The 14501-nt window shown below is 47.8% G+C and overlaps 1 protein-coding gene across 1 annotated transcript in view; it reads left to right on the forward strand.

Annotated features, from left to right (window-relative positions):
- Positions 1 to 291: 291 nt before the first annotated feature.
- Positions 292 to 14501, forward strand: part of LOC110171360 (aldehyde dehydrogenase family 3 member A2-like) — a 24449-nt gene continuing 10239 nt past the window's right edge. The window contains exons 1-6 of the mRNA XM_055166722.1: positions 292 to 399; positions 7146 to 7309; positions 9533 to 9764; positions 9923 to 10008; positions 12294 to 12502; positions 12886 to 13021. Of these exons, the coding sequence (XP_055022697.1) occupies positions 381 to 399; positions 7146 to 7309; positions 9533 to 9764; positions 9923 to 10008; positions 12294 to 12502; positions 12886 to 13021 (846 nt within the window). The 5' untranslated portion in view covers positions 292 to 380. The remainder of the gene's footprint in view (positions 400 to 7145; positions 7310 to 9532; positions 9765 to 9922; positions 10009 to 12293; positions 12503 to 12885; positions 13022 to 14501) is intronic.

Genomic DNA, 14501 nt, shown 5'->3' on the forward strand with positions numbered 1-14501 from the left:
ACCCCCCCTTACTATTATACTACTCTTATTATTACTGCTACCAGTACTTGTTGTACTTGTACTACTGTTAGTACTTTTCTACTGCTGGTGTAGTAAAAGATTGTCTGTTTTATCTGTGACGTTATAAACGAGTCATAAAGTTTTGTTGTGAAATAAGTGGAAAATAAATAGAGTCAAGCAGAAGAAGAAAAGAAGAAGAAGAAGAGAAGAGAAGAGAAGAAAGAAGAGAAAGAGAAGAGAAGAAGGAAGAGAAAGAGAGAGAAGAGAAGAGAAAAGAGAAGAGAAGAAGAGAAGAGAAGAGAAGAGAAGAAGAGAAGAGAAGAAGGAAGAGAAAGAGAAGAAAGAGAAGTGAAGGACTTCACACAGGATCTGCTCTGAACATGTCTGAGAACGATGAAGGTCAGGTTCTTCTGTTTTTTATCTAAATACTTTAAGACCAGAGACAAGAACCAGGTCTAAAACAGGACTAAACCAGGTCTAAAACAGGACTAAACCAGGTCTAAACCAGGTCTAAAACAGGACTAAACCAGGTCTAAAACAGGACTAAACCAGGTCTAAAACAGGACTAAACCAGGACTAAACCAGGTCTAAACCAGGTCTAAAACAGGACTAAACCAGGTCTAAACCAGGTCTAAAACAGGACTAAACCAGGTCTAAAACAGGACTAAAACAGGTCTAAACCAGGTCTAAAACAGGACTAAACCAGGTCTAAAACAGGACTAAAACAGGACTAAACCAGGTCTAAAACAGGACTAAACCAGGTCTAAACAGGACTAAAACAGGACTAAACCAGGTCTAAAACAGGACTAAACAGGTCTAAACCAGGTCTAAAACAGGACTAAAACAGGTCTAAAACCAGGTCTAAAACAGGACTAAAACAGGTCTAAACAGGTCTAAAACAGGACTAAACCAGGTCTAAAACAGGACTAAAACAGGACTAAACCAGGTCTAAAACAGGACTAAACCAGGTCTAAAACAGGACTAAAACAGGACTAAACCAGGTCTAAAACAGGACTAAAACAGGTCTAAAACAGGACTAAAACAGGACTAAACCAGGTCTAAAACAGGACTAAAACAGGTCTAAACCAGGTCTAAAACAGGACTAAACCAGGACTAAAACAGGACTGAACCAGGACTAAAACAGGACTGAACCAGGACTGAACCAGGACTAAACCAGGACTAAACCAGGACTAAACCAGGTCTAAACCAGGACTAAACCAGGACTAAAACAGGACTAAAACAGGACTAAACCAGGTCTAAACCAGGACTAAACCGGGTCTAAACCAGGACTAAACCAGGACTAAACCGGGTCTAAACCAGGACTAAACCGGGTCTAAACCAGGACTAAACCAGGACTAAACCGGGTCTAAACCAGGACTAAACCAGAACTAAACCGGGTCTAAACCAGGACTAAACCAGGACTAAACTGGGTCTTAACTGGGTCTAAACCAGGACTAAACCGGGTCTAAACCAGGACTAAACCGGGTCTAAACCAGGACTAAACCAGGACTAAACCGGGTCTAAACCAGGACTAAACCAGGACTAAACCGGGTCTAAACCAGGACTAAACCAGGACTAAACCAGGACTAAACCAGGACTAAACCGGGTCTAAACCAGGACTAAACTGGGTCTAAACCAGGACTAAACCAGGACTAAACCAGGACTAAACCAGGACTAAACCAGGACTAAACCGGGTCTAAACCAGGACTAAACTGGGTCTATACCAGGACTAAACCGGGATTAAACCAGGTCTAAACCAGGACTAAACCAGGACTAAACCGGGTCTAAACCAGGACTAAACTGGGTCTATACCAGGACTAAACCGGGATTAAACCAGGTCTAAACCAGGACTAAACCAGGACTAAACCAGGACTAAACCGGGTCTAAACCAGGTCTAAACCAGGATTACACTACCATTCAAAAGTTTGGGGTCACTTAGAAAGTTCCTTTTATTCTAGCTGCAAATGTGTGTTTTTTTTTTTTTGGTGCAACAGGGGCCCATTTCCAGCATCTGTCACTCCGGTGTTTTAATGGTTCGATGTGTTTGCTTATTGCGTCAAAAGTCTAACGGATGATTAGAAAACCCTTGTGCGATCACGTTAGAACAGATGAAAACAGTTTAACTGGTTAGAAAAGCTATAAACCTGACCTTCCTTTGAGCAGGTCGAGTATCTGAAGCGTCACATTTGTGGGGCCGATTAAACGCTCAAAATGTCCAGAAAAAGAAAAGTTCCATGTGAAACTCGACAGTCTATTCTCGTTCTTAGAAATGAAGGCTGTTCTGTGTGAGAAATTGCCAAGAAACTGAAGATTTCCAAGAACGGCGTGTCCCTTCAGAGGAAAGAGCAAACAGGCTCTAACCAGAGTAAAAAGAGAAGTGGGAAACCGCGCTGCAAAACTGAGCAAGAAGATAAGTACATTAGAGTCTGTAGTTTGAGAAATACACAGGTCCTCAACTGGCAGCTTCATTAAAGGTTGTACGGAGGATTTTTTTTTTTAGTTTCAAATTGTCAATGAAAGTTTAAAATACCGTTACAGAGACGCAGCAGCCTTGTAATTACGATGACCAAAAAAAAAAAAAAAAGAATGAAAATCTGTCAACTGTGGACGTAGTGAGACCAGAGAAACATCAGCCAATAGAAAACGAGGCTCCCTCTTTATCTATTGGCTGTTAGGTTGTCAATCAAACTAGCTACGTTTCTAGTTCTTTTTTCTTGGTTCTTACAGTACGGAAGCCGAGAGGGGTCACAACAAACGCAAACGCCGCAACACAAACGCAAAAGCCGCAACACATTAAAAAGCCACAACACATTAAAAAGCCACAACACATCAAAAGTGTCCGCGGGACTCTATTTTACGACGGACCGATCAAGTGGCAAGTGAAGAAGAAGAACTACAACGTGAAACGAATAATGATAAAACGATAAATTACTTTTACTTACGTTTCCAACTTCTCCGTTCCTTTACTTTTCACGTTGTAGTTGTTCTTCTTCACTTGCCGCTTGATCGGGCCGTCGGAAAATAGAGTCCCGCGGTCACTTCTGTTGTGGCTTTTTAATGTGTTGTTGTGGCTTTTTTAATGTGTTGTGGATGTTTGTGTTGTTTTTAAAAATAATGTGTTGTGGTTTTTTTTTTTTGTGTTGTGGCTTTTTTTGTGTGTTGTGGCTTTTTGTTGTGTTGTCGCATTTGCGTTTGTTGCAGCGTTTGCGTTTGTTGTGACCCTCTCGGCTTCCGTAGGATTAATATGGGCAAAAGAACACAGACATTGGATCTAACCAGGTCCAAACCAGGTCTAAAGCAGGTCTAAACCAGGTTTAAACCAGGTCTAAGCCAGGACTAAACAAGGTCTAAAACAAATACCAAGCCAGGACTAAACCAGAACTAATTCCAGTCTAAACCAGGACTAAACCAGGTCCAAAACCGGACTAAACCAGGTTTAATCCAGGTTTAATCCAGGTCTAAGCGGTGTTGATACGGTGGACTGTAGAGTCAATCTAAGGATTAAGTAAAAATAAACCAGGACTAAACCAGGTCTAAACCAGGACTAAACCAGGTCCAAAACAGGACTAAACCAGATCTAAACTCTGTATCAGAACTGTATCAGGACTAAACCAGATCAGCTCTGTTCCCTGGGTCACGGTGCGCTTCTCCGGCTCTGTTCCCCGGGTTTAAATCAGGTCTAAACCAGGACTAAACCAGGTCCAAACCAGGTCCAAACCAGGACTAAACCAGCTCTACACCAGGACTAAACCAGGTCTAAACCAGGACTAAACCAGGACTAAACCAGGACTAAGACAGGTTTAAACCAGGTCTAAATCAGAACTAAACATGGTCTAAAAGATGTCTAAACCAGGACTAAACCAGGTCCAAACCAGGTCCAAACCAGGACTAAACCAGCTCTACACCAGGACTAAACCAGGTCCAAACCAGGACTAAACCAGCTCTACACCAGGACTAAACCAGGTCTAAACCAGGACTAAGACAGGACTAAGACAGGTTTAAACCAGGTCTAAATCAGAACTAAACATGGTCTAAAAGATGTCTAAACCAGGACTAAAGCAGCAAGATTAAACCAGGTCCAAACCAGGTCTAAACTAGGTTCAAACCAGGTTTGATCCAGGCTTAATCCAGGTCTAAGCGGTGTTGATATGGTGGACTATAGAATCAATCTAAGGACTAAGTAAGAATAAACCAGGACTAAACCAGGTCCAAACCAGGTCTAAACCAGGACTAAAAGAGGTCCAAACCAGGTCTAAAGCAGGACTCCACCAGGTTTAAACCAGGTCTAAACCAGGACTAAACAAGGTCTAAAACAGGACTAAACCAGATCTAAACTCTGTATCAGAACTGTATCAGGACTGAACCAGATCAGCTCTGGTCCCCGGGTCACGGTGCGTTTTTCCGGCCCGTGGATCAGCTCTGGTCCCCGGGTCACGGTGCGTTTTTCCGGCCCGTGGATCAGCTCTGGTCCCCGGGTCACGGTGCTCTTTCTCCCCCGGCCCGTGTCCCGGCTGTTCCCCGGTCAGGGTGCGTGGGCGCGGGGGGAAAGCTGATCCGGGGTCGGCCACAGTCTGATAAACACGGGACAAAGCGCACAGAGAGTCAGTGGATCGCGGGCGCCGGAGCGAGGAGGACGTTTTTACGCACGTTTTACGCACGGAGCAGGGACACGACAAACAAGTGGATGGTTTATCTCGCGGTTTGCTCCACCATGCCTCCAGGTAAAAACAACGACTTTTATCTGAATTCGTCACGAGGTTTTAAGATGAAATAACGCGGAGGACATGAGGAGTTTGTTTGGTTTGTTGTTGTTGGCGTCACTTCGCTTTACGCACGAGTTACGCACAGTTTTCTGGACCGTTTATTTACGGGAGAAACCGACGGAACCAACGACTGAAATAATAAAGACGTGCTGAGAAAGGCCCCAAAACCAGGTCTAAACCAGGACTAAACCAGGTCTAAACAAGGACTAAACCTGGTCTAAACCAGGTCTAAACCAGGACTAAACCAGGTCTAAACCAGGACTAAACCAGGACTAAACCAGGTCTAAACCAGGACTAAACAGGTCTAAACCAGGACTAAACCAGGTCTAAAACCAGGTCTAAACCAGGACTAAACCAGGACTAAACCAGGTCTAAACCAGGACTAAACCAGGACTAAACCAGGTCTAAACCAGGACTAAACCAGGTCTAAACCAGGACTAAACCAGGTCTAAACCAGGACTAAACAAGGACTAAACCAGGTCTAAACCAGGACTAAACCAGGACTAAACAAGGACTAAACCAGGTCTAAACACGGACTAAACCTGGTCTAAAACAGGTCTAAACCAGGACTAAACCAGGACTAAACCAGGTCTAAACCAGGACTAAACCAGGACTACACCAGGTCTAAACCAGGTCTAAACCAGGACTAAACAAGGACTAAACCAGGTCTAAAACAGGTCTAAACCAGGACTAAACCAGGACTAAACCAGGTCTAAACCAGGACTAAACAAGGAATAAACCAGGTCTAAAACAGGTCTAAACCAGGACTAAACCAGGACTAAACCAGGTCTAAACCAGGTCTAAACCAGGACTAAACCAGGTCTAAACCAGGACTAAACCAGGTCTAAAACAGGTCTAAACCAGGTCTAAACCAGGACTAAACCAGGTCTAAACAAGGACTAAACCAGGTCTAAAACAGGTCTAAACCAGGACTAAACCAGGACTAAACCAGGTCTAAAACAGGTCTAAACCAGGTCTAAAACAGGTCTAAACAAGGACTAAACCTGGTCTAAAACAGGTCTAAACCAGGTCTAAACCAGGACTAAACCAGGTCTAAAACAGGTCTAAACCAGGTCTAAACAAGGACTAAACCTGGTCTAAAACAGGTCTAAACCAGGACTAAACCAGGACTAAACCAGGTCTAAACCAGGACTAAACCAGGACTACACCAGGTCTAAACCAGGTCTAAACCTGGACTAAACAAGGACTAAACCAGGTCTGAAACAGGTCTAAACCAGGACTAAACCAGGTCTAAACCAGGACTAAACCAGGACTAAACCAGGTCTAAACCAGGTCTAAACCAGGTCTAAACCAGGTCTAAACCAGGACTAAACCAGGTCTAAACCAGGACTAAACCAGGACTAAACCAGGTCCAAAACAGGACTAAACAAAGTCTAAACTCTGTATCAGAACTGTATCAGGACTAAACCAGATCTAAACTAGGACTAAAAGAGGTCTAAAGTAGCAGGGCTAAACAAGTTCTAAAACAAATAATGAATCAGGACTAAACCAGAACTAAACCAGGTCTAAACTCTGTATCAGAACTGTATCGGCACCAAACCAGGTCTAAACCAGGTCTAAACCAGGTCTGAACCGTGTATCAGAACTGTATGAGGACTAAACCTGGTCTATGCCACGTCTAAACCAGGTCTAAACCAGGTCTGAACCAGGTCTGAACCAGGTCTAAACCAGGTCTAAACCAGGTCTGAACCAGGTCTGAACCAGGTCTAAACCAGGTCTGAACCAGGTCTGAACCAGGTCTAAACCAGGTCTAAACCAGGTCTGAACCAGGTCTGAACCAGGTCTAAACCAGGTCTAAACCAGGTCTGAACCAGGTCTGAACCAGGTCTAAACCAGGTCTGAACCAGGTCTGAACCAGGTCTAAACCAGGTCTAAACCAGGTCTGAACCTGGTCTAAACTAGGTCTGAACCAGGTCTAAACCAGGTCTGAACCAGGTCTAAACCAGGTCTAAACCAGGTCTGAACCGTGTATCAGAACTGTATGAGGACTAAACCTGGTCTATGCCACGTCACGTCTAAACCAGGACTAAACAAAGCCTAAAATGGGACTAAACCAGGACTAAACCAGGACTAAACTCTGTATCAGGACTGTATCAAGACTTCACTAGATCTGAACCAGGTCTGAACCAGGTCTAACCCAGGTCTAAACCAGGTCTGAACCAGGTCTAAACCAGGTCTAAACCAGGTCTGAACCAGGTCTAAACCAGGTCTAAACCAGGTCTAAACCAGGTCTGAACTGTGTATCAGAACCGTATGAGGACTAAACCTGGTCTATGCCACGTCACGTCTAAACCAGGACTAAACCAGGACTAAACTCTATCAGGACTAAACCAGGTCTAACCCAGGTGTGTCGGGTCTCAGGTGGGAGTATCGAGCGGCAGGCGAACACGCGGGCGCGGCAGGCCTTCCTGAGCGGGAGAACGCGCCCCCTGGAGTTCAGACTCCAGCAACTGCACGCGCTGCTCAAGATGATCAAGGAGAGAGAAACGGACATCTCCACCGCCCTAAAGCAAGACCTGAACCGGGTAAGACCAAGACCAGACCAAGACCAAGACCAGACCAAGACCAGACCATCTCCACCGCCCTAAAGCAAGACCTGAACCGGGTAAGACCAAGACCAGACCAAGACCAAGACCAAGACCAAGACCAAGACCAGACCAAGACCAGACCAAGACCAGACCATCTCCACCGCCCTAAAGCAAGACCTGAACCGGGTAAGACCAAGACCAGACCAAGACCAAGACCAGACCAAGACCAGACCAAGACCAGACCATCTCCACCGCCCTAAAGCAAGACCTGAACCGGGTAAGACCAAGACCAGACCAAGACCAAGACCAGACCAAGACCAGACCATCTCCACCGCCCTAAAGCAAGACCTGAACCGACCAGACCAGACCAAGACCAGACCAAGACCAAGACCATCTCCACCGCCCTCAAACAAGACCTGAACCGGGTAAGACCAAGACCAGACCAAGACCAAGACCAGACCAAGACCAAGACCAGACCATCTCCACCGCCCTAAAGCAAGACCTGAACCGGGTAAGAACCAGGACCAAGACCAGACCAAGACCAGACCAAGACCAGACCAAGACCAGACCATCTCCACCGCCCTAAAGCAAGACCTGAACCGGGTAAGACCAAGACCAGACCAGACCAAGACCAGACCAAGACCAGACCAAGACCAGACCAAGACCAGACCATCTCCACCGCCCTCAAACAAGACCTGAACCGGGTAAGACCAAGACCAGACCAAGACCAAGACCAGACCAAGACCAGACCAGACCAAGACCAGACCATCTCCACCGCCCTCAAACAAGACCTGAACCGGGTAAGACCAAGACCAGACCAAGACCAAGACCAGACCAAGACCAGACCAGACCATCTCCACCGCCCTAAAGCAAGACCTGAACCGGGTAAGACCAAGACCAGACCAAGACCAGACCAAGACCAGACCAAGACCAGACCATCTCCACCGCCCTAAAGCAAGACCTGAACCGGGTAAGACCAAGACCAGACCAAGACCAAGACCAGACCAGACCAAGACCAGACCAAGACCAGACCATCTCCACCGCCCTCAAACAAGACCTGAACCGGGTAAGACCAAGACCAGACCAAGAAGACCAGACCAAGACCAGACCAAAGACCAAGACCAAGACCAGACCAGACCAAGACCAGACCAAGACCAGACCAAGACCAGACCAGGACCAGACCAAGACCAGACCAAGACCAGACCAAGACCAGACCAAGACCAGACAATCTCCACAGCGCTCAAACCTGAACAGGGTAAGAACCAGGACTAGAACGGAACTAGACCTAGATCTAACTCAGGACTAAACCAGGACTAAACCAGGACTAAACTTGCGTAACCGGCCAAAATCAGGTCTCTGAAGTCGGGAGACAGGAAACGGTTTCCAGACCCACACGTCTTTGCAAAGGTTTGTCAAAGTGTGATTCAGGCTGGACAAGTGAGGACTAAACCAGGTCTAAACCAGGACTAAACCAGGTCTAAACCAGGACAAACCAGGTCTAAACCAGGTCTAAACCAGGACTAAACCAGGTCTAAACCAGGACTAAACCAGGACTAAACCAGGTCTAAACCAGGTCTGAACCAGGTCTAAACTAGGTCCAAACTAAGACTAAACCAGGCCTAAACCAGGTCTAAACCAGGTCTAAACCAGGAATAAACCAGGTCTAAACCAGGACTAAACCAGGAATAAACCAGGTCTAAACCAGGACTAAACCAGGTCTAAACCAGGACTAAACTAGGTCTAAACTAGGTCCAAACTAAGACTAAACCAGGACTAAACCAGGTCTAAACTAGGTCTAAACCAGGTCTAAACCAGGTCTAAACCAGGTCTAAACCAGGTCCAAACTAAGACTAAACCAGGTCTAAACCAGGACTAAACTAGGTCTAAACTTGGTCTTTCCCAGGACTAAACCAGGTCCAAACCAGGTCTAAACCAGGTTTAAACCAGGTCTAAACTAGATCTAAACCAGGTCTAAACCAGGTCTAAACTAGATCTAAACCAGGTCTGATCCAGGTCTAATCCAGGTCTGATCCAGGTCTGATCCAGGTCTGATCCAGTTCTAATCCAGATCTAAACCAGGTCTGATCCAGGTCTAATCCAGGTCTGATCCAGGTCTGATCCAGGTCTGATCCAGGTCTGATCCAGTTCTAATCCAGTTCTAAATCCAGTTCTAAACCAGGTCTAACCAGGTCTAACCCGTGTGTGTCTCTGGTCTGTCAGAGTCAGTACGACACTCCTCTGCTGGAGCTCACGGGGCTGGAGAACGAGATCAAAATGGCCATAGATAAAGTGTCGGTGTGGGCCTCCCCTCGCCCGGTGGAGCGCTCGGTCCTGACGCTCCGGGACCAGGTGTACGTCCAGCCTCAGCCTCTGGGGGTCGTCCTCATCATCGGGGCCTGGAACTACCCCTGGGCCCTCACCCTGGGGCCCCTCGTCGGAGCCATCGCTGCAGGTCAGAACACGTCGTAAAACCCTCTTCAGAAGTATTAGCCCTGGTTTAAGACTCCAGATCTGTTGCCGTGGTGACAGAGCCGTTGCCGTGGGGACAGAGCTGTAGTTTTAGTTTGTTATTTTTATTTGTTTGTTTGTTTGTTTGTTTGTTTGTTTCAGGAAACGCGGCGGTGGTGAAGCCGTCGGAGCTCAGCGAGTGCTCCTCCCTCCTCCTCAGAGCCCTGCTGCCCCGATACCTGGACAAGGTCTGAACACTGCACGGTTTAGTCCTGGTTTAGTCCTGGTTTAGTCCTGGTTTAGTCCTGGATTAGACCTGGTTTAGTCCTAGTTTAGTTTAGTCTGGTTTAGTCCTGGTTTAGTCCTGGATTAGACCTGGTTTAGTCCTAGTTTAGTCCTGGTTTAGTCCTGGTTTAGTCCTGGATTAGACCTGGTTTAGTCCTGGATTAGTCCTGGTTTAGTCCTGGATTAGACCTGGTTTAGTCCTAGTTTAGTCCTGGTTTAGTCCTGGTTTAGTCCTGGATTAGACCTGGTTTAGTCTTGGATTAGTCCTGGTTTAGTCCTGGTTAGTCCTGTTTAGTCCTGGTTTAGTCCTGGTTTAGTCCTGTTTTTTGTCCTGGTTTAACCCTGGTTTAGTCCTGGTTTAGTCCTGTTTTTTGTTCCTGTTTAACCTGGTTTAGTCCTGGTTTAGACCTGGTTTAGTCCTGGTTTAGTCCTGGTTTAGGATCATTGTGTAGTCCTGGTTTAGTCCTGGTTTAGGATGATTTGTAGTCCTGTTTTAGGCCAGTTTTAGTCCTGTTTTTTTTACTGGTTTAAGTCCTGGTTTAGTCCTGGTTTAGACCTGGTTTAGTCCTGGTTTAGTCCTGTTTTTTTTACTGGTTTAAGTCCTGGTTTAGTCCTGTTTTTTGTCCTGGTTTAACCCTGGTTTAGTCCAAGTTTAGTCCTGATTTAGTCCTGGTTTAGCCCTGGTTTAGTCCTGGATTAGACCTGATTTAGTCCTGGTTTAGTTCTGGTTTAGAGTCCTGGTTTGTTTAGTCCTGGTTTAGTCCTGGTTTAGACCTGATTTAGTCCTGGTTTAGTCCTGTTTTTTGTCCTGGTTTAATCCTGGTTTAGTCCAAGTTTAGTCCTGATTTAGTCCTGGTTTAGCCCTGGTTTAGTCCTGGTTTAGGACCATTGTGTAGTCCTGGTTTAGTTCTGGTTTAGTCCTGGTTTTGATAGTTTAGTCTGGTTTAGTCCTTGTTTAGACTGTTTAGTCCTGGTTTAGACCTGGTTTAGACCTGGTTTAGTCCTGGTTTAGACCTGGTTTAGTCCTGGTTTAGACCTGGTTTAGTCTCGGTCTAGTCTTGGTTTAGACCATGTTTAAAAATCGTCAAAGTCAAACAAACCGGTTTCATTAAAAGTCCTCGTCAGAGTCACAGTCGAGTCAGAGTCTGAGTCCAGACGAACTCAAGGGTTTTTACATCTGGAAAGACTTGGTAGGATTTTACTCTGGATCAGTCCTGGTCTAGTCCTGGTCTAGTCCTGGTCTAGTCCTGGATCAGTCCTGGTCTAGTCCTGGTCTAGTCCTGGATCAGTCCTGGTCTAGTTCTGGTCTAGTCCTGGTCTAGTCCTGGTCTAGTCCTGGTCTAGTCCTGGTCTAGTTCTGGTCTAGTCCTGGTCTAGTCCTGGTCTAGTCCTGGTCTAGTTCTGGTTCAGTCCTGGTCTAGTTCTGGTCTAGTGCTGGTCTAGTCTGGTCTAGTCCTGGTCTTAGTCCTGTCTAGTCTGTTCAGTCCTGGTCTAGTTCTGGTTCTAGTGGTCTGGTCTAGTTCTGGTCTAGCTGGCTAGTTTCTGGTCTAGTCCTGGTCTAGTCTGGTCTAGTCTGGTCTAGTCCTGGTCTGTCTGATCTAGTCCTGGTCTAGTTCTGGTCTAGTCCTGGTCTAGTCCTGGTTATAGTTCTGGTCTCAGTCTAGTCTGGTCTAGTCTGGTCTAGTCCTGGTCTAGTTCCGGTCTAGTCCTGGTCTAGTCCTGGCTCTAGTCTAGTCCCAGCTCAGTTCTTGGCTCAGTCCCGGCTAGTCTTGGCTCAGTCGTCTGAGTCTGGTTCAGTCCTGGTCTAGTCTTGGCTCAGTCTCGGCTCAGTCGGTTCCTGGCTCAGTCTTGGCTCAGTCCTGGTCTAGTCCTGGCTCAGTCCTGGCTCAGTCCTGGCTCAGTCCTGGCTCAGTCCTGGCTCAGTCCTGGTCTCAGTCCTGGCTCAGTCCTGGCTCAGTCTTGGCTCAGTCCTGGTCTAGTCCTGGCTCAGTCTTGTCTCAGTCCCGGCTCAGTCTTGGCTCAGTTTGGCTCAGTCTTGGCTCAGTCCTGGTCTAGTCCTGGCTCAGTCTTGGCTCAGTCTTGGCTCAGTCCTGGTCTAGTCCTGGCTCAGTCTTGGCTCAGTCTTGGCTCAGTCTCGTCTCGTCCTGGTTCAGTCTTGGCTCAGTCCTGGTCTCAGTCTTGGCTCAGTCCTGGCTCAGTCCTGGTTCAGTCCTGGTTCAGTCCCGGTTCAGTCCCGGTCTCTCCTCAGGACTTGTACCCGGTGGTCCCTGGAGGTGTGGCAGAGACTCAGGAGCTGCTGCGTCAGCGCTGGGATCACATCTTCTTCACGGGCAGCGCCTCCGTGGGACGACAGGTGATGGAGGCGGCGGCGACGCACCTGACGCCCGTCACCCTGGAGCTGGGGGGGAAGAGCCCCTGTTACCTGCACCCGGACTGTAACATCAGGGTGGCAGCCAGGTACCAGGACCAGACCAGGACCAGACCAGGACTAGACCAGGACCAGACCAGGACTAGACCAGGACCAGACCAGACCAGACCAGACCAGGACCAAGACCAGGACTAGACCAGGACCAGGACCAGGACCGACCAGGACTAGACCAAGGACAGACCAGACCAGAAAAGGACCAGACCAGGACTAGACCAGGACTAGACCAGGACAGACCAGGCAGACCAGGACCAGACCAGGACCAGGACCAGGACCAGACCAGGACCAGACCAGGACTGAAACAGGACCAGACCAGGACCAGACCAGGACTAAAACAGGACCAGACCAGGACTGGACTAGGACTGAACATGTGTTGAGTCTAGTTTCTATGCCCAGACGCTCTGTGCTGATTCAGAGACATGTCCAGTTGGGTCCAGTTGGGTCCAGCTGGGTCCAGTTGGGTCCAGTTGGGTCCAGTTGGGTCCAGTTGGGTCCAGCTGGGTCCAGTTGGGTCCAGTTGGGTCCAGCTGGGTCCAGTTGGGTCCAGTTGGGTCCAGTTGGGTCCAGTTACCACCGCAGAATGTGGAGAGAAAGAAACAGGACCAGGAAAGGACTTCTGTAACAGGATAAGACTAGACCAGGACTTAACCAGGATTATTATAGACCAGGATAAAGTGCAAATTAACAGGACTAGACCAGGATGACTTATAAAAGGATAGACCAGGATGACAGGACTAGACCAGGATTTAGGATGTACTAGACCAGGATCAACTCTAACAGACTAGACCAGGACTCAAACAGGACTAGACCAGGACTAGACCAGGACTAGACCAGGACTCTAACAGGACTAGACCAGGACTAGACCAGGACTAACAGGACTAGACCAGGACTAAACAGCTCGTACAGCCTGGTACAAACTGCCTCGTCAGGGAGTCTCTGAGGTGACAATAATAACACCATTATCCACAGACAGACAGGAGCAGACAGGAGCAGACAGACAGGACTAGCAGACACTGACAGGAGCAGACAGGAGCAGACAGGAGCAGACACTGGACAGCAGACAGGACAGGAGCAGACAACAGACAGGAGCAGACAGACAGGAGCAGACACTGACAGACAGCAAACAGGACAGACAGGAGCAGACACTGACAGGAGCAGACACTGACAGGAGCAGACAGGAGCAGACAGGAGCAGACAGACAGGAGACACTGACAACAGACACAGGAGCAGACACTGACAGGACAGGAGCAGACAGGAGCAGACAGACAGAGCAGACACTGACAGGAGCAGACAGGAGCAGACAGGAGCAGACACTGAGCAGACAGGAGCAGACACAGGAGCAGACAGGAAGACAGGAGCAGACAGGAGACAGACACTGACAGGAGCAGACAGGACAGACTGAACAGAGCAGACCAGGAGCAGACAGGAGCAGACACTGACAGGAGCAGACAACTGACAGGAGCAGACACTGACAGGAGCAGACAGGAGCAGACACTGACAGGAGCAGACAGGAGCAGACAGGAGCAGACACTGACAGGAGCAGACAGGAGCAGACAGGAGCAGACAGGAGCAGACACTGACAGGAGCAGACAGGAGCAGACAGGAGCAGACAGGGCAGACAGGAGCAGACAGGAGCAGACACTGACAGGAGCAGACAGGAGCAGACAGGAGCAGACAGGAGCAGACAGGAGCAGACAGGAGCAGACGGGGATGTGGTCATGAGTTTAATGTTTAAGATTCAAGATTTATAAAGAAAATGTTTGAAAAATGATCAAGTTTGACAAACGTTTCAGATTTTAACACAAAAACTGGATCTTCTTCTTTCTCATGTGTGTGTGTTGTGTGTGTGTGTTGTGTGTGTGTGTGTTGTGTGTGTGTGTGTGTGTGTGTGTGTGTTGTGTGTGTGTGTGTGTGTGTGTGTGTGTGTGTTGTTTTGTGTTGTGTTGTGTGTTTCATGTGTGTGTGTGTGTGTGTGTGTTGTGTTGTGTGTGTGTGTGTGTGTGTGTGTGTGTTGTGTGTGTGTGTGTGTGT

This window comes from Boleophthalmus pectinirostris, unplaced genomic scaffold (assembly GCF_026225935.1).
Source record: "Boleophthalmus pectinirostris isolate CB_2022bp ecotype Guang Dong unplaced genomic scaffold, ASM2622593v1 HiC_scaffold_9, whole genome shotgun sequence".
Taxonomy (NCBI): domain Eukaryota; kingdom Metazoa; phylum Chordata; class Actinopteri; order Gobiiformes; family Gobiidae; genus Boleophthalmus; species Boleophthalmus pectinirostris.